The sequence below is a fragment of the Cavia porcellus genome, unplaced genomic scaffold (genome assembly GCF_034190915.1).
Source record: "Cavia porcellus strain 051 isolate PalLab524CR breed Dunkin Hartley unplaced genomic scaffold, mCavPor4.1 scaffold_12, whole genome shotgun sequence".
In the NCBI taxonomy this organism is placed as follows: domain Eukaryota; kingdom Metazoa; phylum Chordata; class Mammalia; order Rodentia; family Caviidae; genus Cavia; species Cavia porcellus.
The window spans coordinates 48,480,539-48,508,502 of record NW_026947495.1 but is presented as its reverse complement, the minus strand read 5'-3'; the positions used below and the strand labels follow the sequence as shown (position 1 = coordinate 48,508,502).

The following is a 27,964-nucleotide window of genomic DNA, read 5'->3' as shown; positions in this document are numbered from 1 at the left end:
CCAGCCTGAACTGCATAGCAATACCCTGTCTCAAAAAAAAAAAAAAAAAAAGAATTACATATAATCTTGTGAAAGTTTTTGAAGTATGGGTCTAAAATCACTCAGGGAATAAGTTTTTATATAATAGCTAATCATTTTCATTACATATGTACCATTTTTCCTGTTTATTAGACAATTTGTGACTTCAAATTTCCACAATTTAAAGTCATAAATTCTATTGAAAAAATTACTCCAAAGTTTTTCCCCCCTTTAAAAAATGGGCAATTGTGCCTGGCACAGGAATCTCAGTTACTTCAGTTACTGCGCTGAGCCTGGAGGATTGTAGTTCAAGGCCAGTCTGAGCAATTTGGCAAGATCCTGACTCAAAATTAAAAATAAAAAGGGCTGGGAGATAGCTCAGTGGTATCAATTCCCAGGATTCCAAAAAAAATAAAAACAAACTGGGCAATGTAAATCACATATACTTTTAAATCATATCATTTGGGAAATCAGTGTGTCATCTGTATACCCAATACTTTAAAAAAATGTTGCTGGAACAAAACAACTGAACTGTGTTTGTATGAAATATTTAAACAGACTATTTAAGGAAAAGATTTATTCTTAGTTGTTAATATTATAGTGTGCCACTTATTTTTATTTCAAGAGAAATGTGTTTGAAGAAAACTGTTTATGAAAATCAAGACACTTTGAAACCAGACCCTTTTCTATTCTTTTAAAATTAAATATCTACAGTAATGCTAATGATTGGGGAGTATGTAAGAGGTTAAAGTATCAATATCATAACATTTTATGTACAGAAATAATACTGAATTACATTATTTCCAAAATTTAAAAATCTTGAGTTAATGACAATTATAGTATAATAGATGTGTATGATTTGAGATGAAAGTCTATGTGGTACTATTTATACTTGCATTTTAATCTATTTTTCTTCTAGAACATTATTAGTAAATTTTGAGATTGTAGAACTGTTGACCCAGTCATACATATATGGAGCTTGGCCTCTGAGTTAATTAAATATGAGTTAATAATATATTATAAGGAAATTATTATCCTTATTACAGTTATTAGGTAGTTACTCAAATTATAGCTTGAAAGGAATGCAGAGCATGGAAAACTCAGGATTAAATTATGCATTTGAACCGTGGGCCAGCTTTTACTGTAGAGACAGTTTGCTGCTAAAAGAGAAATTGTATGTCGTTGAAATTAAATGCTTTTCTGGGGATAGAAGATTTCAGTTTTTAATGAAATTACTGAGTGTGGTGTAGTGAAATGATTAAAATCTGTATTCCGGGAAAGTGGCAGGGAAAAAAAATCAATAAATGCTAGCACAGCTTTGCTGCTCAATGTGAATCCTGAGAATGAAATAAACTAGTACAAAAATAATAATTAAAAACATATCAGCACATTAATTTATTTAGCATCAGTCTCCTGAGACATCATCTTCACTAATTTTTAGCATACATTTTACTATGTAATGAGCAGCCTTCTTTTCAGTTATTCCTACTAGACAGGCAGTATTTCTGCCCTTCCCCCAGTGCTTCTGCATTGCAATCATTGTACTTGCACTTATTATGTTACAAATGACCGAGGTAAGGCTGACATTCTCAGTGCATGCAAAAAGACCTAGTCTGCCAGCTTTCTTTTTTCCTAATGAAGCAGCTTTGTGAAATCTCCCCATGTGTTAATACTAATGAAGATCCTCCAGCACAATTAAAATCACAGCCAGTGGTTGAGGAGGAAACAAAACAATAGCATCTTTTAAGATACATTTACCCAGATATGTATGTATAAATATAACGTGGTCAATTATTCCCCTATAGTTTAATTTTCACTTGCTCTTTATCCTCAAAATTATGCATTATGTAATTTATATGAACTTTGAAATGTTACTATGTTAAGGAAAAAACTAAAATGAAATTTTAAAAGTTGCATATCTTCATGAATAATACTGTTATAAAGGTTAAGATTTTTTTAAAATTTATTTTTAGAAGATAGGATTGAGATATGGAAGGGAATAGAGTACATTCTACCTTCCTTTAAGTTTGGTTGCAGGATATGGGAAAGAGGGGAGAGTGGAAGGTTAAAGTTATAAGGGACTCAGGGGCTCAAATACATACCTCGTGTCTAGTTTAAAGATGGAATCGATGAGCTACCAGTTTTACTAAACTTGATTTAAAAAAACCGGTTCCTACAATTGGATATACTTTTTTTTTTTTAACCTCTCACAAACTGGAAAACAAAACGATCGGTATTACTGCTTAGTTTATAAATATCACTTGAAACCGATTTGCTATTTTAACGTCCTTTTTTAAGGTTTTATTTTAGCTCAATGCGTAAACATTACAGTTTAATTTATCCATGGGAAGGCAACAGCATTTTATCCTGAAACCATCTGCGACCTGCTCTTTAGTCCGTAACATCGACAAATTCTTGGCATATTCATTTAGCTGGTTTGTAGACTTCAATAGAATTGAGTTTGCAAACATGAAAAGTTTCAGTGGAAATGGTTAACCAAAGGTGGCCATTAGTCACTTTTATTCTGTCCTATTTTAAAAGCAAAACAAAACATTTAAGTTTCTTCAACTTTTTCCTGGGACAAGGAACGGTGCAAACTCAAAGCTACAGTATTCTTGGAGGGAAGAAGGAACCCCCTCCCTTGGCTTCTTTAGGATCTGATAGGTCATTTATTATTGGAACTGAAATGGTATAAACAATTCTCTCTCTTTTTTCCCTTGTTAACAGCAACTTTCATTGTTAGAGAGAGGAGAGAGAGAGAAGCCTTGTTGGTTGACGTCACTTGGTTCATGAAGCCTTCGCCTAGAAGTGAAGCTGCTGAACAAACCTTGAGAAGAATCATCTCCTGCTTCAATCTGCTGCTAGATAGGAACTAATCAGAGAGAGAGAGAGGCGGAAGACGGAGGAGGGAATCAAGGGCTTTCCCGATCACAGATTTCACCTCCACTCCAACTCTTTATACTTTTCTTGCAGAAATTATAATAGAAATAAGGAGGTGGTGGGGAGTCCAAAAATCTTAACCTTCAACCATCTGGGGAAGGCAAAAATCCCATCTACTGCAACTCTTCAGTTCGAAAGTAAAGGTGAGTTTAAAAATCCTCGGGTGTGTGGGGAGCGGGTGACGATGAAAAATTCCAAATGTTATGAAGCCGGTAGGAAAAAAAGGAGAAACTACACTGCCGCGAGCAGGGACTCGGGAGTTGCTCCGGAGGCGCTCGCCCTGCCCGCCCTGCTCGCCTGCCCGGCCTGCCCGCCCGGCCGCCGCTGTTTACCCTCGCCGGTCGGTGTCTCTTTGTTGTGCTGGCTGAAGGCACGGGTGGCCCTCGGGGTCCCGAGTGGAGTTTGGGGGAAGAGGACGCGGAGAGGTGCGGTCCTGCGTGGGAAGGGGGGGTGCGGTCTCAGGAGGATGTAAACTTTACGCCCCGCCGCCGGCGCGGGACTTCGGGCTAGCAGGGCCGCGGCCCGCTCTCCGAGCACCGGGCAGCCGCCGCGCGTCCGCCGCCTTTGTGCGGGCGCCCTCCTCGGCCGCCGGGCTTGGCGGCGCTGTCCTCCCCTCGAGCTCCGGCGCTCAGGTCGCCGCCACCAGCTCTGCTCCTTAACCACCACCCCGGAGCGCTGCGGGCGCGTTCCTGCCCCGGAACGCGGCGCCGGCCCCACTCGCGGCCGGGGTAGTTTGCAGATGCCCCTCACCCCACCCCACCCCCACGTCCGCCTCCTCCGGCCACCCCGTTTGCCTCCGCCCCCCCTTCCCTCCGGGACGGCTTCGCTGGGCGCCCCCTCCCCCACCGGGCCCCTCTCCTGCCATGTGTAGCTCGAGGCTCTGGAGTTTAAGAAAATGAGCGGAGGTGGGGGTAGGGCAGGTGGGACTGGGGAGAGACCTGGGTACCTGGGAAGGTCTGGTCGGAATGCAGATGTGAGCAGCTTTGCTTTTCCTACAGTACGGTCTCATCTAGCAGTTCTTCCCCAGGAACCGCTGCCAGCTCTCAACTCTTCTGGTTCTCTTTTAATCTTGTCCCTCCCCTCCCCCTTTTGCTTTCTCGGTTCCCCTCCCCTTAAAGTAATTCCACGAACCCCAGAATTGAGATTTGGTAAATAAAGTGTGTGAAGAGCCGGAGCTGGCCCTGCTGTTGGGGAGATTTTCTCTTCTTTTCTCTTTCCCTCTGTATTTCTCTTTTGTGTTTTGCTTCCTTATAAAGAGAGAAGCAGCTGCAGTCCTTAGCCGAGTTGTTGAAATTTATCCCTTTGTGTATATTACAATATCCTCCATTTTTTCCCGTGCCCTCTAAACAACAAGCGTTTCGCCATCTTGGGCAATTTTTATTCCCAAGTCTCCCTTTTTTTATTTTTTAGGCCGGGAAAGAAGCCTTAGAACACCAGAAAGCGTTTATGGATGAGGCTCGAAGTTTAGAATATGTTCAGGGGGTTTAGTGACGTCATTTAAACTATCGAGAAATTTTTCCAAAAGTAATATTTTTGCTCAATTTCCCCCGTTTTAAAGGATCGTGAAACTTAACAGCTTAATGCTTAGTTGTGTGGCGTATTTTGTTTTGCTTTCAAATGAAAAGGCAAATCTGCACATTTTTAGTTTGGTAACAGGTGGAAGATTATGTGCGAAAATTGATATAAACATATTGTGTCTTTTGCTGTTCATCTAGATTATTTCAAATAAATTTGTAATCAGCATATTCCCTTTCTTGTTTGCTGTCCTATGAATATTTGTTTAGTGAGCCTCGTTAAATTTACATATACATTACTTAGATTACTTAGCACTCCTTTTGTAATTGAATAGTGTCTTTTTGTATACTTATTTACATCTGTAAAGTAGAACTGCTGGAAATACCTCAAGGTACTAAATACTTAAGAATTTTAGTAGCAGATACTATTAAATAATTGGCAAAATGTAGCCGAATGTGTAAAAGGGAGATTTACTTTAAAAGATAATTTATAATATTTAGCTATAAATTGTCAGCCATTATGAAAAAAATGCAATAAAATTAGTGTTTTAATTTGCTGTGTAAAACAGTTTTTCATCTCACAAAAGTTGGGCTGGTCACATGACCAAACTTAATGATACACTCTCTGACTAGTATATAAATAAGAGACACTGTAAATTGAGTGGGAAAGTGGAATTCTGTCTCCCGTAGTCATTTTCAGTCAGCATATTTACATCTCTTCTAACAAGGACTTGAAATTGTATTTAATTTGCATTCTCTTTGTCTTCTGGGTTCAGGAAAAACACTGACTGCAATTAACTTTAAAAAAAAAAACCTTAAAGAAAACATTCTTAATACATTGAAAAGCTTTGTCTAACATGTAAAATCTTACCTGGTAAACAGTATGTTTTTAATTTCTGTAGCAGTCTTTTTTGGTGTTATCTGCTATTTACCCAGAAATTTGCTTTATGTAAAATGCTGTATTGAAAGCTTGACTGAATTGAATGTCTGCCATTTATGTGAATTGTAGGTAGGTGAAAAATGTTTAAATAGTTAAAAGCACATAGAACAGATGGTTCTAAATTATACATGCAACAAAGGACTAGAAGATTTGGCAGATTATAAATGGCAAGCAACAGAAGATAAGCAGTTTAAGAAAATGGTAGTTAAGTACATTTGATGTTTCACACCTATTGTAAATACTGTACATATTATTGTCACTGTGCTGCATAGTCAATAATTTAGAACATTAAGGTACTATTTGAGAAAGTAAAATAAGATTTTTACAAATATTTGAAACAAGTGGTTGAAGGTATTTTAAGTTTCTGAAGGTTTTTTCCAAGGAATGAGATTGTATGCCTTATAAACAGGAAATTATGAGAATTTTATACTATCATGTCCATTTATAAAGAGAAATAGAAATAGTACATATTCTAAAATCTAGATAATAGTAAAAACTGTTGTCATACGTTAAATTAGTAAGGAATTATAGCAACATTTAGTCTTTCGAGCACTGCTGAAAAAATATTTTTGGGCTGTTCAGTATTGAAGATGCATTTGTTACCATATTGTTGATATTGAAATGAAGGATATATTTTAGTTTTGGGGTTTTTTACAACATGATACTGCTTTTACTTGATGAATACTGTTTACTCTGAATTTTTAAAATGTAGTTCCTACCTTTCTAGAAGAATTTGAGCTTTCAATTACATTTAGCATTTTCAAAGAAAACATAACAAAAGTATTCAACTTTGAACAGAAATTTAAAAAAATTTTGAAGTATGTCATCCATTTAAAATCCATGTAAGATGTAATGGAAACCTTGGACTTTTAATTCTGTTGCCCTTTCTCCCATTTCTTTGTTTGCATGTTTATTATAGAACTGCAGTGTAAAGGAGCAGATGTTTTGCCAAACATCCTGATGTGTTGCTTTTTCTTATGGGAGTGCATAACTGTTCCTTCTGATGCATCAACTTGACAGCTGGTTGATTTCATGGAGCTGCTAAGAAGCCATTAGTGGTGTCATTGAATTGAAACAGAACAGTCACTCCCAGCTTGAACTGCAATTGTTAATGTCTTTGTTGCTACTTTTGTGTTACTACACAAGCTGTAGGATATTACAGTTGCAGGAAAGTTCACTGGCTACTCTCTTACCTCCTTGAATTAGTGAAAGTATGTGTTATAACTTGATTACTTGTAAGTTTCAAGATTTCTCAAAGAAACAGATTTCTGAGCTTTTGCAATTAATCCTAGTTAAAACTATCAAAGGAAGAATATGATTTTGCTCAAAGTAATATGGTAATTGACCCTAAATGAAATTATGTAATTAAGGATTAATGATTAATATACTTGATTTCCAGAGGGATTAATCAGATTACCTACTTGGGTATTTTAAGAAGTTTGTGATTACACAAATTTAAATATATTGTACAGTAAGTTCTTTAAAATATTGCATCTCATTTATTAAATGTTACCTCATTTGATTTAGTGTTTCTTTAAACTTTTGTTGTAGGAGATAATCACAAGAAAAAATAATTGTGGGGGAAACAGGCAGTTTTGTTTTTAATTTTCTTTTATAACAAGGTCAAAATGTTATTTAAAAATTCACACAAACTCTAAATTATTATACTAGTTGCCACTTAATAATTTTAAACATGAAATTTGTATTTTATTTTTATAACTATTATTGATAGTTTTTAACTGTCATACTGTGGTACTAACATGGTGTTATTCCATGGGTGCCTGTGCCTCAGTGTTTTGTACTTTCTCTTAATTATTTGCATGGTTTTGTTGCTATTAGGGGAGATGGGAAGGAGCAAAAAGAAAGAATGTAGAGTAACAATTCCAATAGACAAAAACATTTTTATAAAATTGGATAAAAAACTTTAGGATGATAAACCTGATGATATCTTACTGTAGTTTACTACTGTATTGAATCCTTTTTTAGTCCCTATATTTGTTAAATTTTAATATTTTTAAATCACTAAGTAACTAGATACTTAACAATTCTTCAGAGAGCCTAAAATTTAAACATTTAAATGAGTTTGTTTTAAAAAAAATTCTTAAAATGTGTAATTGATGGTTAGAATATATAATTTGCTGAGGCAGTTCCTATTAAAAGGACTTTCTGTATAATATAAACAAATATTCAACAGTTATATCTCAGTGATTCTAGGATTATTATATCTTTTTTAGGATTATTATATCTTAAAATTATGTTTATGAAGATATTTTCCTTTTATGTAGGTCATGTATTACTGTAACTAAAACTCAGATTTATTTTTAGGTAATATACTGAAATGTTTTTGTGAATAGCCATACAATTCCTTAAAAAGAAAATTGTTTGGTTACCTTAGACTATGACTCATTTTTAAGAAACATATTTACTGATACAATATTTGCATCAAGGCAGATAATCATATAAGCCAAATGTGATAAATTGAATTGTGTATTTAATGTAAGCTATATTTAAAGGAATCTCAATTCTTAGTTTATGATAGAGATATTGTAGTGCTCAAAGCATCCTAAAATTAAAGTGGAAATTTTCAGCATTGAGTATTTTAAAGGAAGATAATTCTAAACAGACAAGTCATACAAAGTATATACTTTGATTCATAAACTTTTCTTTTGAACATGAACTTTGAAATTATGTGTTATAACTTTAATTCATTTACAGCTATGTATGGAGTTATAAAATATTGACAGAATCTGTTGAAAGTGGAGAAATTAAATGAGTTTAGATGATTTTAAAATCTGTTTTGAATGCTATTTGTGGCAAGTCAAAATAGAATTTTTGATGTAAAATATTTAATAGTTAAGATATTTGTAAGTGAAACATTGAGCTTTTAAAATTAATAGGCTTTTATAAGAATATTAAGTGAAAATATTTTTATCCTGCATTTTTGAATTTTTACTATATAATTTCAGTTTTTACAAAATAAAATGCTTTTACATAATTTTTATAATTTATAAAACTTGATTCATATCTTAGTTTTTGAATTCCTTTCATTCAAATAAAAAAGATTTGAGTAGTGGGACCATAATAATGAATGTAATATGTAGATTTAAAAAAACCTTTTATGTTCATAAGCATAAGTATATAAGAAAAAGGAATATTTGGTTTGAAAACAATTATTGTATTAGTGCTTCACATATGTGTGTAGACATAGTGTGTGTTTTTTCTGTTTTTTCCTCTTAACACTTTTCCACAAACATGCACTCATTAATCAAAGACAGTGCACTCCTGCTGAGGGTAGAGAGGTTCATCAAATTGGCAGTCAGTTTGGTGTAAAGAACGGTGTACTGAAGCTCTTAACTCACTGGGACATAAATAAATCTAAGGTCTTTGTATGCAAACCCTGGAGGTTAATACTGTATAATTCAGTGTCCTGTCTTTGTTTTTATGATTGATGTTTTTAAATGTTTCAAGCTTGGTGCAAGTCTTCCAGTAGGTCAGGTCTGACACTCTGATTGGCTATAGTAAGAAAGCCTTAGGTTGTCAGAAGGACTTTGAGCGTGTTGCAGAGATTTTGAGGTTTTTTTTTCCCTACAAGATCATTGTCATATTGCCTGAGCTGTTATAGGAATGTACCAATGATTGACATTCCCTGCTGTGATAATGGTCCTAGTGCATGAAATGCCAATAGTTTGGTCCTATTTGTTCTGAAGCTTACTGCTATTTGTATCCTTAACAGAGCTAACATGTAGAACAAGCAAAACTACTGGGATTTCTCTGTAGAAATAGTGCTGGGATTTGGCTTTAACATGAATTGGTTGCATATTCATAATTTAAGAACAGCTGGTTACAGCAAGCACATAGTCATTTGCAAGCTATTATAAACCATTCCACTCACACATGGAGCCTGTGTGTGATGATTTTTTTTCTTTTTTATTGATCTACCTGCATTTAAAATCTGGTCACTGCTGCTTGTTGTTCATTTTAGCTGTGTTTGCAACACAGAACAGCTTCAATTTTAAATATTTAATTTAAAATAAATTCTGAATAAAACTAGGAATCTTTGAAGGAAACAACTACAAGAGGTTGTGTCTTACCTGTCATTTGTTTATTCTCGGCCAAAACCAACCAACCAAATAAACCAATCTAGATTACACAACAATTGTGGTTTTTGGAAAGAATATTTTGTTATTGTGAATTGCCTTTGATTTGAAAATATTTTTAATTATATCTTACTAGTTATATATAGTTCTGGAAAGCAGCATTAACAATAGATTGATTATCTAAAATAGTCATCTAACATGTATAAAAGTGAATACTTTTAACTTACGATTGATATAAAGCAATGTCAAAGGAAAAATTGACAGAACTTTATAATTAAATTAGATTAATGCTAATATCAAAGCTATAAAGCTTCTCTAATTTTTAAGAAGGAATCTAATGAGTAGTCTTGTCTGCTTTTTAGGGCACGTACAGTACTTAAAATGTATGTATAAGTTAGTACAGCCATAAGAGTTTCCTGCATGTTGTCAGTGACTACAAGGAGAGAGGGAAAACTTTTGCATCCTAAGCTTTCAATATGAGTGGGAGAAAAAATATTAAATAGTATTTCAGATGTAATTTTAGGAATCACAGGAGCTATGCTTGATTTGTGTATGTTAAAATAAAAGGGCACCTGAATGATTTACAATGATGCATTTATACTGAGCTTTCCACACAACGAGGCATTAGGTTCGCATGTGTATGCATTTATTTGTCCCCATGCTAGATGATGAAGTAGCTCTCAGCACTTCAAGGTTGAAACCCAGTCCTAAGAGTGCATTTTATTCTTTCTGGGCTTCACAAATGACTGGACATGTTGGTAATATAATAGAATACACGATCAGGTTTAATCTAGCTGATTGTAGGCTGTACTTTTTCCTAAATATTATATTCAAAAGTTATTAAGGGATGAGGTGTTACATTTTACTTTTGAGTTGATAGTAGTATATATTTATACTTTTAGTTAATTTGCCATTATCAGAGATTACTTTTACTTATTTTGTGAATTATTCTATGCCTTTTTCTTCTCTCTCTTTTGACAGTTGTCCTTTCAGCTATATTCCCTGTTCTTTTCCTCTCAGTACTGAATAAGCAAAAAAAATAAGAGAAAGTAAATTTTAAGCCCAGTTTTCCCTACCTTCTGATAGGTCAATTGAAGAATTGTTTTTTGTTAAAATAAAAGTTTGAGGGGCTGGGGATTTAGCTTAGTGGCATAAGTGCCTCCTGCCTTGCAAGCAGGCAGTCGTGAGTTCGATCCCTGGTACCAATAAAAAGGAAAAAGACCAAAAAAAAATAAAAAATAAAAAATAAAATAAAAGTTTGTGATTTTATTTGACAACATTTTCTGGTTCTCATTATAACATAATTTTATTTGAAAAGAGCATGGATAAATTAATGAACTGAAAATGTTAATATGTTAATAATTAAGCAAAACACAAGTTAGCAGCTGTTTGAAAAATGAATTGAATGCACTAACCACAGGGCAACTGCAAGTATTTGGTATATTTTTATTGTTTTTTAGAATTCATAATAGAGATCAGAGGGCAGTTGTGTTCATCAAGTTTGTACTGAGTATTGTCCCTGAGTATGTCTTTGGAACATTTGGATAAAAGTTTGTGAAAGTTCAGAATGAGCAGGACATAGCTTTTGGTTGGGATAATTAAAATAGATTTTTGGATTAGATAGCATTGGACTAGATCAAGAAGAATATAAACTTTGATTATTCAGAGGTCAGAGTGAAAGGACCCAACAAAAGGAGAAACAGTATGAGCCTTCTAAAGAACAAGTACAGGAAAGCCACTCTAGTGGACATCTAAGGTAGTTCTGCAACCTTTTTGAGGTCGCACCAACTGACTCTTCTACTAGAAGGAAGAGAAAATGCTATAAGACTCTGCCTCTGTTTCAGAATTGCTTGGCTTTTTCTGAGAAGGTGAAATAATAAGTTTTGAATCATCCATTTTAATAATAGGGTTGTTTATAGAAACCAGATTAAATCCAACAGAGCTGCCCTTTCTGGTTAGAATTATTTAAATCTCCTATTTTATGTGATTAACTAGATTAACTAGAATTCCTCTCTTCTCCTTGGTTGTTGTCCTATAGTATGCTTTTGTGAATTTTTTTTATTGAAGCCTAATATAAGATCAAACTCAGTGTTCTTAAGAACACTGAGAATATCTTACCGTCTCTGTCTCTTTTTTCCCTAAAATAGTAGTGCGGAGATACCTTTCCAAAGGAAATTGATGACAATTCAGAAAACATTTTTTAATTTATTTTAGGCAAACTAGCTGGATTGCCAGTAGTAGGCATACCTGTGAGTATAAAAAGCAACAAAATTCATAGTCCTTGTTTTCAACTACATTAGTACTAAATTTCAGTAAAAATGGAAATCTCCTTAAAGATAGGGTAAAAAAGGGAAATACTCAAAAAAATTTTAAGCGTAAAAATGTAAAAGGATCTTATGCATAATAATCTTTTGGCCAAGGACAATAAATTTCAGTGGGTAGGTTTTTCCCAATATCATAATTTCCACATAATAATGATACTATTTTTTATTGTTTAGGTGGCACATACCTATCCTCCAAGCTGTTGGGGAGGTTGAGACAGAAGATTGCTTAAGCCCAGAAATTTCGGGCTGTCCTGGGCAATGTAATGAGACTCCCATCTCCCAAACAAAACAAAAAAGCCACCACCTTTTAAATCAGGTGGGTTAGCACATACCTACAATCCCAACACTTAGAAGGCAGAGATGGGAGAAGTTCAAGCCAGCTTGGTCTACGTAGCAAGATCTCATCTCAAAAAAGAAAGAAAACTCTATTTTTATATAATCAATTCTTACCTTACACAGGGATGAGTTTTGGGAGAAGCCCATTGTACAATTCATGATATTTTGGTTTCCATGATGACATGGTTGTTGAAATATACTTCTGATCTTTCTTGGAAAAAGTACAGTTGTTAACATAAATCATGATGATACAGAAGCAGCAAAACCTACCTTGAACATCTGAAAAGGTCAGGAACAACATGTAAGGCACAGGATGATGTTTTTATCCTTTTATGGATTATTAGTGCTGGATGCCAGATAGGTTCTATGAATAACTGACAAAAGTTTGTGGATCCAGCCCCTATTTTTAAAGGAATACTACAGGGCTGGGGATACCTGGCAAGCACAAGGTCCTGAGTTCGATTCCTAGTACCAAAAGAAACCACTAAAGGGACACTAGTAGGGTAAGGGTGTAGGGAAGGAGGAGGATGAATTTGAGGCCATCTTGGGCCACACATAGTAAGTTCAAAACCAGCCTGGATTTCAAAGGGAGACCCTGTCTCAAAAGAAAAAAAAGTTATAGGAGAGCTTTTGTTCCAAGTTAATTTAACATTAAAGTTCTGTGCATCATCAATACTTTTCAGCAGCTTGTTTGAAAATAATGCATCTACAGTCTTACCTTGGGGAGTTGAAGTAAAAGTTGTAGAGTTCACTGGGAGGAGGGTAGTCAACAGTAAACAGTTGGTTCAAGAAAAGTATTTGTAATAACTTTTGATAGACAAAAGCTCTTCCTCTTTCTGAAACCCTGTTCATAGGTATATTTTCCAAAACTCACAAAAGAATTTGTCCTTCAGAATGTGTTTATATACTGTGTGTGAAATGGAAGGATAGGACAGGCACACTTCTGAAGGAAAAAAACTACATAGAATGTGATCAGAGTTTCATTTTTTATCCCCTTGGTACTAGGACTGGACTCAAGGCTTCTGCACTGAGATGCATTTCTAGCCTATTTTTCATTTTGAGACAAGGCCTTTAAATCTCTTAGGTTGTTCAAATTTGGACTTTCTGTCTCAGCTTCCCAAGAATGTCAGGATTACGAGTTTGCATCACCATGCCTCACTGAAGGTTTCACTATTTTTAAATATTCTATGACTCTGGACCTTGAATTTGACCTTTTTCATTTTAGTATGAAATATTTGAGATATAAGACATTTTTTGCATCTTTTCACAACTATTCTGATTTTTGTTGATAGAATTTAATTTATTGCAGCTAAAGACAAGCAGGTACCAACTAAATTAATTATATGCAGTACCTGAGGAGGGAAGAACATGTTTGTTTCTGTATTTGTATTCTTAGTACTTCACAAGTAAGGTAAAACATTTATCAGTGTCTTATCTTTAGTACTATTATGGTATGCCACTAGTGTCTTAGGTAGTAGTAATTAAAGAACTGATCATTACATTGGGAACAAGAATCAGGTCACCATCTATTTATTAATAATTGGAAACAATTCAAGTACCCAGAAGCAATATATGGCTTACATACTGAAGAAGTGCGTAGTTTACTTAGAGAAAAAGAATGCACAGAGTAGTCTCATATATTGTCATTTTGAACTCATGGAAATTACACGTTTTAGAAAAAAGATGAAGGTGAAGATAGAAGGCCTCAATATACACCATTTGCTTAATGAACTTGAGCTCCAGGAAAGATACAGAGTCAGATGCTTTCTGTTGCTGAGTAAAGAAGGTGATCAAACTTGACATTTTGGCATATGTATTATTTTGAGCTGAAGGCAATTGAGAATCAACAAATGCAGGAAGAAGATCCTTGGAGCTTCCCTTACCTGATTAAAAGCAGACTCCTAAGAAATGAAGACTACCATAAATCTCATAAACAGCAACATTTTATGGGCATGAAGACAGCAGCAAAATGAGGTACACAAACAATACTACTAAAATAACTCCTATCTTCTATTAGTTTCTTCATACTTTTTACTTTCCCACCATTTATTGCATTTATTAAGACTCCCATTCCCCTTTCCTTTGTCTAATTACTTCTCCACAATTTATCCCCCCTTTTAAAAAATGGTTTATGACCCTCAGACTCTTAATTGCTTAAGAGTTCACTTCTTTTCTGTGAAGTCCCATGCATATAAAAATATTAACATCAATTTTAGAAATATATCTTTTCTCCAGTTTATTTTTCTTTCATTAGCTTAATTGTCATGTCCTAGGTATTGAACATTAGCATACAAAGGAAAAGTTTTTCTGTCTTGTAGTTTCTCTCATAGCATAAGCATCTTATTCTAAGTGTTGTGTTGAAGTAATACATTTTTGTATACATTCTTTAATATCAGGGTTCCTAATTGCAGACTAACAATGAGTTTTGGGGCCCAACTATATACATGATATCTGTGTCTATTTATATACAGATTTTTTTTTGTTCTTGTTTTGCAGTATTAAGGATTGATTCTTGGGCCTCACATAGGTTGGGCAAGTATACATAAGCTAGGCAAGTGGTATACCACTGAGCTGCCTCCCTAACCATTTTTATTTTAAGATAGGGTCTTGGGAAGTTGCTGAGTTAAGCTTTTGATTGTCCTGCCTCGCTTTCTCCAGTATTTGGGATTACAGGCTTATGCTACTATACCTAACAGGTGTTTATTCATTTTCTTGTATAAGCATTCCAAATAGTCCCTATTTTAGCCCAGTAAATAAATGCCACTAGAATTAAGAAATGTAGTTGGGGGGCTGGGATTTAGCTCAGGGGCTGGGGATTTAGCTCAGCAGCATAAGCGCCTGCCTTGTAAAGCAGGCAGTTGTGAGTTCGATCCCTGGTACCGATAAAAACGAAAAAAGACAAAAAAAAAAAAAAAAAAAAAAAAAAGAAATGTAGTTGGACAATGAGTATGATATTTTTACTGGGTAGTAGGTCCCCAGCTTACGAATCAGCTCCATTCTGGGACAACATTCATTAAATTGGATTTATTTATAAGTCAGACAAAGTCTTGTACAAAAATATACAATGCGTATTGCTTTGCACTTCTGTGCAGTCCTATCCACATCACCACTGCTTTTTCTCTTCCTTCCAGACATCCTGGGCTCTGATTGAGCATTGTACTATTATACCTATTGAAGTATATAGTAAGTATACAGCAATACAACTGTGACAGTATCTGACAGACCTGTGAACTACTTCTGTGATTTGTTCGCATTCACAAATATTTGTAATGAGAGGTTTATTGATATCTATGAAAGTTCACAACCCAAATATTCTTAAATTGGGGACTTACTATAATGACTTTTTTTTGGTAATGGGAATTGAACTCCATGCCTTATGCTTGCCAGGCAGGTGCCGTTCTGATGAACTACATCCCCAACCTCTGTAATGATATAATAGATAAAAATTAGCTCCATAACACAGATAATAATAAAATGTGATAAAATAATTAAGAAGCGATAACTTTTAAGTGCTTATTACCTTATTTTAAAAAAATTTGTGTAATTCTGTCTTGGTAAGAGGAATATTCTTAATACATCTATGTAAAAATCTCTTGATTTTCTTTTAATGTTTTAATTTTGAAAGTTGGTGAGAATAAAACATTAAATGTTTCATTTTATTGATAACTTTAAAAGAAAAAAAAATAGGACAGTCAGCTGGTTTAATGGCTAAGGCCTATAGTCAGCAACTCAGGAGACTAAGTAAAGCTTTTTGAGACCATAGTTTTGAGACCAGCCTAGGCAACAAGTGAGACTCTTGCCTCAAACAACAAACAAAAACAAGGAAACAAAAAGCAGAGTTAAAGGAGTAGATTAGTGATAGAATCCTTGCTGAATAAGCATAAGGCCCTAAAGTAGATCCCCAGAAACACAAAAATAAAAATATGTACAATATCATAATCAAACTGTCCATCAAATCATGTATGTGGTTCCTTAAGAGTGCTGGAGCTCCTACTACTATGAACTAAAAAGGTTCCTGCTTATACTGGCTCCATCTAAAGATGGTCTGAAAATTTGAGAGATCTCACTTTAAAAGTCTTTGTCTGCATACTCATGTTTATTGTGTCAGAATAAGATAGGCATGAGCTGAGGTGTGCCCACCAATAGATAAATGGATAAAAGAAAATGTGGTATATAGTCACAGTGGACTATTTCTCAGCTGTAAAGAGCAAAATTACATCCTGTTCAAGAAAATGAATGGAACTGAAAATCATGTTAAGCAAAATAAATCAGGCTCAGAACCTCAAATATTGCATGTTTTCTTTAATATGAGATATTTACAAAAGATGACATGCAAATAGGATACACTGTTTTAAGACAAGAGGAGGGGAAGAAGTGGCATGGAGGGTAATGAGGGTGAATATTATACGCACATATGAAAGTACACATTGAGGGGCTGGGGATTTAGCTCAGTGGCTTAAGTGTATGCCTGGCAAGTGCAAGGTCATGAGTTAGATCCCCAATACCTCCCCTCCCCCAAAATTACACATTGAAACATACTATTTTATAAAAGTAATAGGCACTAATAAACTATAATTAATTGGCAATCCTCCTGCCTCAGCCTCCCATATTCTGGGATTACAGGCATTTACTATGATGCCTAATTACTAATAAAAGTGTATTTTAATGGTGTTTCCAAAAAGAAAAAATGCCAATGCTTAATATTTTATTTTTTTGAAGTGTTGAAACTGTCTATAAATTCTACCTTGTAGTAGAGCTTTTGAGAAAACATCTGAGTAGAACAAAAGTTATTTGTGGAAAATAGACATAATGGATATTAGTTTCTTAGTCTTAATTCATAATGTCAGGCCAGTGATATATACATTGCTCTACTGGCATATAAGAACTATTTCTTTAGAGTTGTGATCAAAATTTCTTCTCAGGATAAAATATATTGGACATGAAGGCATTGACATATCCCCAGGGACTTCTCATAAAACATAGAATTTTTGAAATATTTATATCAAGTAGCCTGTTACCATTACAAAGTTAACCTAGGAAAGGCTAAGTGTTTCTTTTGATTTGACAGCTTTTCCCATATAAGTCTTAAAAGAATAACACATCAAACAAACCAAATTCTAACTCCTCTATTTTTATAGGGGAAAAGAACAAATCTCTTTGGTTTTACTGAGGCACTTTTAGAAATGTCAAAGATAGTATAAAGTGTTTAGTGTATTGTGAAAATTTTGTTTGTTTTTGTATGTAGAATCTGATTAGGACAATGTAGTACAGAAAATTGTCAGAAGATATCTAGAGCTTAATTAAGATGGAATCCTAGGTGACTGAGCACAATATTAGTTACCTGTTTAATCAAAGTAACAAAGATGAACATAGATCGTAACACTTCACCTATTTCATAAATGAGGCTTTTTTTTTTTCATTCTGACATGGAGTGTGGCTCTGTTATCCATGCTGGCTTTGAACTCCTGAGCTCAAGTGATCCTTCTGCCTCACTCTCCCTAGTTGCTGGGACTCTAGGTTTGCGCCAGTGTGCTTGGCTGAGGAGGAATCTTTATTCTTTGTTTTCTTTAGAAAATCCAGGACATGGGGCTGGGGATTTAGCTCAGCGGCATAAGCACCTGCCTTGCAAGTGTGTGGTCATGATTTTGATCCCCGGTACTGATTAAAAAAAAAAAAAAAGAAAGAAAATCCAGAACATAATGAAGTTAATGTAAAGAACAGAAAATTATTCTGCTAGGGCACTGAATTTCTGTTATTTAGGCATATTACACAGAAGAGATTAAGAGCCTTTCCTGTTGAAGATGAAGGCATTAGTTAGTACCCCAAGGATGTAAGTCTATCAACATTAAATGAAGTTTTCTAGGATAACATATGGATAGGGGGAATAGACAGAAGAACATTCTCAATTAGTAGAGATAAACCAAAATTTACATGTTTACTGTTGAAAATAGTAAAGGAGATAAAGGAGAAATAAACATTTTAGGAATAACTTTTTTGTTCTCTGATAGTACAGGTTAGCACATTACATGTTTTATTAAAGTGAACATGTTTTCTTTTTTAGTTGTCATTCAGAATTAGGGCTTAAATTTTTATTTCTGTCAGAAGTAGAGCAAGCAGATTTGCAGTTTTGGGCAACCAAATTTATAAATCTTAGTGCTTTCCTTGTTTACTTATTAAGTACACAAGACAAGGAACTCTGTTAGGTGGGACAAATAAAAAAGGAATAAGATACTTTATTAATTACTGAGCTCTATTTAAAAAAACTTTAAAAGGTATCAACTTTGCTTACATATTATTTCAGTTTCTATGGTTCAGGGATTGTGTAGTATCTTAGGTAGTTTTGGTTTAGAGCTTCTAGTTGTAACAATAGACATTAATAAGGCTCCACTGAGTTTAGGGATCCTCTTCCAAGCTCAAATGGTTATTGACAGGTTTCTGTCCTTGCTTGCTCTTGATGGGAAGCTTTTGTTTCTTGTCATAGCTTGGCTTCTTTCCCCCAGACCGAGGATAAGCAATGAGTGGAAAAAAGAAGCGGATAATCTTGGAGTGAGAATGCTGTAAGGAAGAAAATTTTAAATATAAAGTGACCTGAAAAAGGACACTTTATATTTAAAGAACATTACAAGATCTTTTGAAGTCATAGAATTATATACTCATAGGCTTAACATGACCCTAGAAATATTTAATACTGTAAATCTATTGAAAAAATTTTCATTTCAGTGACAATATGAGTAATTCACTGGTATGAGGTACACCTGTATTAAAGCTTGGTATTTGTATTAGCCAAAGCTTTTTAATTCTTAAAAGTTTACTTAGCTTGAAAGGCATGTTAAAATCAGCTATTTCATGAAAATCCAAGTTTAAAATACCAATTAAGATCATAAAATACAATGGAATGTTTAAAAACTTTACTTTTACTATTGTGATTTTCGCTAGAAATTGGATCTTATCATTTGGTGACTTTTGAGTTGTTTTGTTTTGGCAACCCATAGTGGGAGTGGAATCAAAATTTGGAAAGGTAGAGCTATTGATTTAAATCAGTGGTGGAGTGCTTGTTGCTCATGTCAGTCCAGCGTTCAATCCCCAACACAATACAATCACACACACATATACACAGCACACACACATGACACACAATTCCTCATTAAAAAAAAATTGAGGAAAGCACATTGAAATGTCAGTTATTCTCTTTTAAGTACTTTTACGCTGTATGAACTATTTTAAATTATTTTTTTCAATGCAGATTTATGTTATTTTCCAGAAAAAAAAGAAAAGAAAAAGAAGCAAAAGAAGACAAACAGCCAACAACTATGACCACAACAAAAACCCCCAAACAATAACAATATACGCTTTCAAAGCAATATGATAGGAATTTAACAATGGTTGTTATATTGCATATAGATATGTTCAAAAGACCTGCTTAGATTACCAGATGCAGACATGCAAAACCATATGAGTATTCAAACCATATAAGTATTAACTGTTCTTTTCCATGAACTAATAGAATTAGTAACATAATCATCGTAGCTATCTTATGTGTATATATATATAGATTTATATATTTTTCTTTTGCCTTCTTTCATTTCTTTTACCATATCCCAGTTATTTTTTCCCTTTGAACAGTTTCTTAGCCTTTCACAGTATCTATTGTACATTTTGAAATTTATTTACTTGTTCAGCTTCTCACACTAGGGCGGTAATATGATATTTATACATGCTGTAAATATCCCTCTTATACTGCTTTCATTGTGTCCTATAGGTTTTGGTACATTGTATTCACATTGGCATTTGATTGTAGATATTGATTAATTTCTTTTGGAATTTCACCTATGACCCATTGGTTCTTTGGTAGGGTGTTATTTGATGTTCATGTGTTTATGGGATTTTTGTGGTTTCTTTTGCCATTAATTTCTGATTTCATTGCACTATGGTCAGATAAAATGCATGGGATAATTTAAATTCTTTTGTACTTATTAAAGCATGTTCTGTGGGCAAGTACATGGTCTGTTTTAGAGAATTACCCGTGTGAAGCTGAGAAGAATGTGTATTTTGATGTCATTGGGTGGAACACTCTGTAAACATGTAATAAGTCCATTTGTTCACATATTTGATTGAGTTCTGTTATTTCTTTGCTGATTTTTTGTCTAGTTGACCTATCTTTCTGTGACAATGGGGTATTAAGATATCCTGTTACAATTGTGTTATCCCTTACTTGATTTTTCATGTCTGTTAATATTTTTGTCTTGTATAGTTGGGCACGCTTGTATGTGGTGCATATATGTTTGTGATTGTTATCTCTTCCTTTTGAAGTTTGCCTCTAACAAGTATGTAGGAACTTTATCTTTTTTTTTTTTTTTTTTTTTTGGTGTGGTTTGAAGTTCACAGCGTCTGTAAACAAGATAGCTACCCATAATTTTTTCTGGGTTTTTGTTGCATGGAGTATTGTTTTCCGTCTTATTCCATTCAGTCTGTAAGTTTCTTTTGAGTTAAGTATGTTTCTTGTAAATAGCATATTGTTAGGTCTTGTTTCTTTCTTTCTTTTTTTTTTTTTTTTGGCACCAGGGCTTGAACTCATGACTTCATGCTTGCCAGGCAGACACTTACGCTGCTGAGATAAATCCCTGGCCTTGGGTCTTGTTTCATGATCCATTCTGCCAGTGTGTTTCTTTCCTTGGTGAATTGAGGCCATTTACGTTGATAGTTATAATTGATATGTGTTGACTTATTTTATCATGTGATTTTCCTGTTTTCAGTTCTCTATTTTGTCAACTAGTTGCTACATCTGCCTGGTGGCTTTTTTTTTCTGATGTTGTTCTTGGAATTCTTGGCATTTTTATTAGTATCTAGAATACCTTTCAGTATTCTTTGTAGGGTTGGTTTGGTGGACATAATTTCTTAAGTTGTTCTTTGTCATGGAGGTATCTTATTTTTCCATTAATTTTAAAAGATGGTTTAAATAGTATCAAGTTTGGGGGCTGGGGATTTAGCTCAGCGGCATAAGTGCCTGCCTTGCAAGCAGGCAGTCGTGAGTTCGATCCCTGGTACCGATAAAAACAAAAAAGATAAAATAAATAAATAAATAGTATCAAGTTTGAGGGTATAGGCAACTACTTTGAAGGCATTGAGATTCACTATGACGCCCATTCTGGTTTGACTATTACCATCTTTTAATTTCTGGGATCTTGATTATTGTATGTCTGGGTGTAGATTTATTTTGGTTATGCTGGAGTGCTGTATGCCTTGCTTATCTTTATGTCAAATTCTGTGGGAAATTTTCAGCTTTTATTTCTGAAAATAGTTTTAAAATGTCATTTGTGTTGATTTCTGCTGCTTTTCATTGACATCCATAAGTCTTATATTATTTTTCTATGACTGCATCTTTAATTGCTCATAATGTGATCTTCATTCATAGATACAGTACATTAGCCAGGCATAAGGTGCACACTTATAACCCCACCACTCTGGGAATCTGAGGCAGGAAGATCACAAGTTGAGCCCAAACTTGGCAGTTTAATGACTTAATAAGACCTACCTCTACATGAGAATGGAAAAACAAGCTGGGGTGACAGCTTTGGGGGGAGGCCCTGATTCAGTTCACAGTAACACTCTCCCAGCAAGTGTCTTGTAGGGAATAAGATTTTGCTATTATTTCAATTTTTTTATATATTATGACACAAATTCTGAAAAATACATGTATCTTTTATACTTTGAGAAGAATGAATTAAAATACCTTACAATGTCAACAGACTGAATATTATATGTTTCTTCTTGAGAAAAAAATTTTTTCCGGGGCTGGAGGTTTAGCTCAGCGGCATAAGCACCTGCCTTGCAAGCAGGCAGTCGTGAGTTCGATCCCTGGTACCCATGAAAAGGAAAAAGATAAAAAAAAAATTTTTTTTTTCCTTCATCTTTTGTATCATTGGAGAGTAAATACAGTGCCTCACACATACTGGGTAACCTCTGTACCATGGAACCACAACTTTTTTTTTGTACCTGGAATGGAACTTAGGACCTCATGCTTGCCAGGCAGGCACTGTGCCATTAAGCTGTGTTTCTAGCCCACAATTCTATTCTTATATCAAGAAATAAATGGTTTAGAATAATACAAATGTTAAGGGTGCTGGGAGTGTAACTCTGGCGTAGCTTGTGTGTATTATAAAGGATGTCTTAGGTTCAAGTCTCAGTCTCAAAAAAGAAAAGAAGAAATTCCAGTGGCCTGTTTGATAGAATATGTGAAAATTTTGTTTCCTTGGTTTTTGTTCTTTTAAGGACTGAATAGAGGGCTTTTTGTGCATGCTAAATCCAGATTATAAATAGAACTATCAGAGTAATAGATTTTCTTTCTTCCATTTTTTTCTCTTTCTTTATAGCTAAGAAGTGTACAGCTAAGAAGTGATATATTTTTTGAAATATTTGCTTTAAGATCTTGAAGAAAGCTTCTTTCTCTTGGTAGTTGCCTTTAAATTTTTTTTTTTTTTTTTTTTTTTTTTTTTTTTTTTTTGTCTTTTTCCTTTTTATCGGTACCGGGGATCAAACTCACGACTGCCTGATTGCAAGGCAGGCGCTCATGCCGCTGAGCTAAATCTCCAGCCCCGCCTTTAAAATTTTTAATTCCCATATTCAATCTATTCTCCAGCAGATAGTATTTTGTCCATTTATTTGTTTATCAAGGGCTTTCTTTGATTTTTTTTTGAACATGATTAATAATGGGTATCATCTTAAGTGTTACTATCCTTCAACCTGGTCAACTATTTCTCTGAGGTTACATTATCTTCATTATTTGATTTATTTTTTGGTTCTGGGGCTTAAACCTAGCACCTTGCACATGATAAGCATGTGTTCTCTTGAGCTACACCCTGAACCCTACATTAATTTAGACTCAAATATACTTTGATAGTGATTCTTGAACTATTTTGATTGTTTCCCTGTCACTAAAAATGTTTTGGAGCATAGATCACCAATATCTCCATATATTTGTTTATGAATTACAAAAATTTACTAATATTTAGAACTTTTATGTAGGATATACAGTATTAAATATAAGTAATGCTAGGGTGAGATAAAGATAATATAAACAATATTCTAAAATATTTTGGTAATTTTGAAAGCTTTACATTGTTATGAGTATCACAAAGTATATTAAATACTTAGGGTGATGTTAATAGTAATAAATATTGTAACAAATAATTTCTTTTAAATTCATAATTTTGGGGGTAGAGACTGATTTTTCTTTTCTGATAAATGCAAGCAGAAGCAGCAGCTGTGACATTTTGTGTTGTTTTGTGCAATTCTATTAACTAGTAGTATGTTTAATTTGTTTTTAAGAAATCTTTAAAAACCTCTCATTTTCATGAAAGTTGTTTTAAAATAGTTAATGCAGCTTAAAAATCCACATCACCGTATTATCCATAATTTATGATTTTGGGCATTATCCATAGAAGAGTGGAAATTTCTGTGAGCTTTCTTACCCTTTCTTACCCTATGGGAATTCATGTTTTTCCCACTTGAGATATATGTGATCTGTGAAATGCCTAATATTCAGCCCCATTGGTGGAAGTAATCTCAACTTGCATATTAAGTAGTAAAGTTTTTCTGTACTGATAAAAGTTGATTTTATGATTTCTTCTTACAGTGAAAATGATCGTCTTGACTACTAGATTTTTTTGTGTGTACCAGAGATTGAATTCATGACCTCATGTTTACTAGGCAAGCACTTTGAGCTGCTGAGCTAAATCCCCATTACCTTGACTATTAGATATTTGAAGAAATTATTTTGTTTAATTTTTGTATCTGTATGTAGACTCTAGATTCTCACAAACATTTTCTTTCTGAGCTCTACTAGTTTTCTATATCTTTGGTTTATTTGTTTGTTTGTTTGTTCTTTGAGACTGGATCTTCCTATGTAGTCCACCCTGGCTGAATTTGCTTGGTAGCTCAGGCTGCCCTTGTGCTCACAATCCTCTTTACTCAGTCTTGCGTGTGCAAAGATTACAGACATGTGCCACCACACTCACTAGTCTTTTTTGCTTTTGTGTATTTCCGTAAGGTAAAGTGGCTACTAATTGTATTAAATTTGTTCCTAGTATTTTAAGAAATGATTTCATTTTGAAAATTTTGTTCTATAAGTGTTTTTATTCCTTAAATGTTAGAGATACATGTCAGCTCTTCCTTATGGGATATGTTAATTTGTAAATAAAACTGAACAAAGTGGCAGGACTAAACAAACATTTTCATGTCAGCAGGTGACTCTTCACAGAGTGAACATTTCCGAATGTGTATTTTCATTTTCTATAATGATTAGAGATTTACTGATACTGAGAGAAAAAGATCAGTAATGCTAAACATTTGCAGGTTAAGAGCATTCACATCTCAATGAATTGTCTTGTCTAGTGTATTTGTAGAACCTGTAAAACACAGGCTAAATTTTAGAGTTATACTTTGCTAAGATGGTTTACTATTAATTTATAAATACATATTTTTATATTAAAGTCTACGTGTGCTTATATGACAAGGTATTGCAATAAAAGATATTTTTTCTTTCTTTTGAGATTTTTCCCATTTATTTATTTATGTTATGCTGACTACAATTCATTGCAGAATTGAGCAGCTATTATTACTATAATTCATTTGACTCAGTGTTGAGACTAAAGAGATGAATGACACATTTTTCTTTTCGCAGGCAGGGGAAATATTATTTCCCCCATGTAAATAATTTTTATAGAGTGTGACAAGTACTTCAGGAGAATTAGATTTAATTGAGAGATCTGAGAAGAATAAGGTGTTAGGAGAAAGTTGTTAGATTGTTAAACTCTTGTGAGGGCACTTCACCTTTTTATCTGAAAATCAAATATTTGCAACATACAACACTGGGTCTTAAATTTGATAATATAGTCAATAAATATTAGTTGATTAACCAAAATGATATTTTAGCAAATATTTGAAATACAGATTGAAATATACCCAGACTGACAAAATAAGAAAAGACAGGCAGATTTAGATATTGTAGAAAGTACTGGCAAGTAACATTGGAAAACGAAACTTAGATTAGAGGTGAAGAAACGTCAAGGTGATGGGTTATCATTAATGTTTTGTGTTTAAATATTAAGTTGTTAGGGGGAGATACACAATTAGATTTAGCTCATGAAGTTATAGAAAGATATTTCCCAGTGGTAGAATACTTGCTTAACATGCACGGGATCCTGGGTTTAATCCCCAGTACCAAGATAGTGTGTGTGTGTGTGAGGGGGGATTGTCTCTGTTATTATTACGGAGGATGTATTTGAAGGACAAGACATCTTTTCCTAGTAGTGAACCTCAGAGATATAAGACCTATATGATCATAATGTTAATGGAAAATCTAAATTCATGCATTTACACTTCATATTTTTTGATATTAGAGTTTATATTATGAAAACTTAATTTGAAGTTTTCAATATTTTTAGTAATTCTTTAATATTAAAATGTTTTATTTTCAAGTTGACCAAATCATTTATAGTAGCAGTGATTGTTAGAGAATAAAGAAAATAATTAGTAGTCTTAATTTTTTAAATAAATTTAGAAATCTAAAGTTGATCAACTGGTTCAACTGAAGGTTAGTTGATAACTCTTTTAAGGTAGGTTGATAGCAAATAGTAATTTGTAAGAACATTTGAGTTGTATATAGAATTTTGATTTTTTTTACTGAGCAGATTTGCATGGCCTAACACCTCTTCTACTCCTTTCAAATCTCCAACAAAGCAAACAATTTCACAAAAATGAAAGCAGATTTTTTGTTTTTGACTTCAGCTCTTCTATTGAGCTGTGTCCCCAGCCCTTTGAGAGTATGCATTTATATAAGGGTTAAGTAATATTTAGACATGAGAATCTTTAAAATACTTTCTTGCTGCATCAAATGTAAAATTCTAATATCATTATTACAAAATACAGGTTATCAATAAATTAATAATTAAATAGCAATGACTTTTTAGTGTTAATGTGACTTTTAATGAAAAGCTAAAAATGTGAAGCTTATAATTATGGTTAAGTAAATAACCTTGGACTTGATCTTCCTGCCTCAGTCCCTTCTTTCTCCCAAGTAGCAGAGATTACAAGTATGCACCACTATGCATGGTCCTCTACTGAATATTTTTTGAAGTGACTTAGTCACTTATAAAACTTGATGGAGGTAGACCCTTTGTGTATTTTTATTATATTTTCCTCTGGTACTTTATAATTATCTGATATCTAATTTAACAGTAACTTTAATGAAAAATGTGCTATCAAATTTTTCAGAAACATTTAATTTTCAGAAAATAACTTTTGTACTAATTTCATTAGTTTATATAATAAATTATATAATTATAACATATACTACTAGATTTGAAAACAAACATGACTTCATAGGCATGCAAATAAAGCAGTGGGAATGGAATATAATGACCTATTAGAAAAGGAGAGAAGTATATAATTAGTATTAAGATTTTTGCCTTTGCACACCTTTATTCTGATTATCTATAATCATTATAACTATTGTTTAATCAAATCAGCTTTAGGAGGTGTCTAAAAGATATCTGCTCTGATATACTGATCTTCCCCATTTTCCAATCTAAGGTTTTAATGGAAAAATACAATCCCTCTTCCAGATAGTTCATATTATATTATCCTAGATTATTTTCTTTCTTTTTTTTTTATGGGAGTTACATTTATTATTTTTTTTTTTCGGGGAGGGGGACGAGAGGGAGGATAGGGGAAGTGGGATATTTGACTCTAGGCCATGTAGCAGTAGGTTTACTATTGCTAAGTAGGGAGGTAGAATGGTCATTTGTTTTCACTGTGTCCTCAGTTCCAACATGGCGTGAATTTCAGGAGACACTGCTAGTTCTCCCCCTGGAAGGGCTGCAGTCTGCCTCCCTGCCTCCGCTTACCAGGGAGGGGAGGTGCTGGCTTTGCTTCCCAGAGTCCTAATTTCCAACATGGCCTGGATCTCAGGAGACACTGCTGGTTCTCCCCCTGGAAGTGCTGCAGTCTGCCACCCTGCCTCCGTTTACAAGGGAGGGGAGGTGCTGGCTTGGCTTCCCAGAGTCCTAAGTTCCAACATGGCATGGATCTCAGGAGACACTGCTAGTTCTCCCCCTGGAAGGGCTGCAGTGGGCCACACTACCACTGCTTACCAGGGAGGGGAGGTGCTGGCTTGGCTTCCCAGAGTCCTAAGTTCCAACATGGCGTGGATCTCAGGAGACACTACTTCCTAGATTATTTTCAACTGTTCCTGTATCTTACATTTTTTCCTTAATTATTATTTTCCCTTTCTTAGATTATTGCTACTACATACTAGAAAAAATTTTTTTCATCTCATGTTCCCTTCACTGCTGTACCATTTCTCTAATTTTCATTCAGAATTGTATGTGCTATTTCCTGCTCCTCTGCTACCGATCTTGATTGTTTCATGCCTCTGCTTCATATCAACTCTGCTGCAATTGTTGTAATTGCTCCTGGTTTGTGTCTAATTTCAATTCCATGATCAATTCTCATTTTTGTCTTTCTTTCCAAAACTAGCAACACATGACATATTGTTTATCAATTGTCCTCTTTAAAACATTCTTTTCCTTTTGCTTTCAAAAAGTGTGTATTCTTTCTCTTAGTTTTTTGATTTGATTGCTTTGTTTTGTTTTTTTGAGACAAGGGTGCACTATGTATTTCAAACCGGCCTTGAACTTGTTAGCTTCAAATCTGTGACAATCCTCCTGCTTCAGCCTGCAGAGTGCTGGGATTATAAGCATGTCATGCACCAGTCCTCTTAGTTTTATGATCTACCTC

General features: G+C 34.2%; 2 protein-coding genes across 23 annotated transcripts in view; one reads left to right on the top strand and one right to left on the bottom strand.

Moving 5' to 3' along the window:
- Positions 1 to 27,964, bottom strand: part of LOC134478239 (histone-lysine N-methyltransferase 2B-like) — a 173,760-nt gene that overhangs the window by 27,860 nt on the left and 117,936 nt on the right. Inside the window, exon 3 of the mRNA XM_063258741.1 lies at positions 3,291 to 3,904. Within this exon, the coding sequence (XP_063114811.1) occupies positions 3,291 to 3,904 (614 nt within the window). The remainder of the gene's footprint in view (positions 1 to 3,290; positions 3,905 to 27,964) is intronic.
- The window catches only part of Baz2b (bromodomain adjacent to zinc finger domain 2B), a 277,553-nt gene continuing 251,521 nt past the window's right edge, over positions 1,933 to 27,964 (top strand). For 7 of the 22 annotated variants that reach the window (XM_013142410.3, XM_023561154.2, XM_013142409.3 and 4 more), the window contains exon 1: positions 1,937 to 3,101. The gene's annotated coding sequence lies outside the window, so the exon portion shown is untranslated. Of the gene's footprint in view, positions 3,102 to 27,964 lie in introns of all 22 variants that reach the window. The other 15 variants (XM_013142414.3, XM_063259618.1, XM_063259617.1 and 12 more) reach the window with 7 other exon arrangements.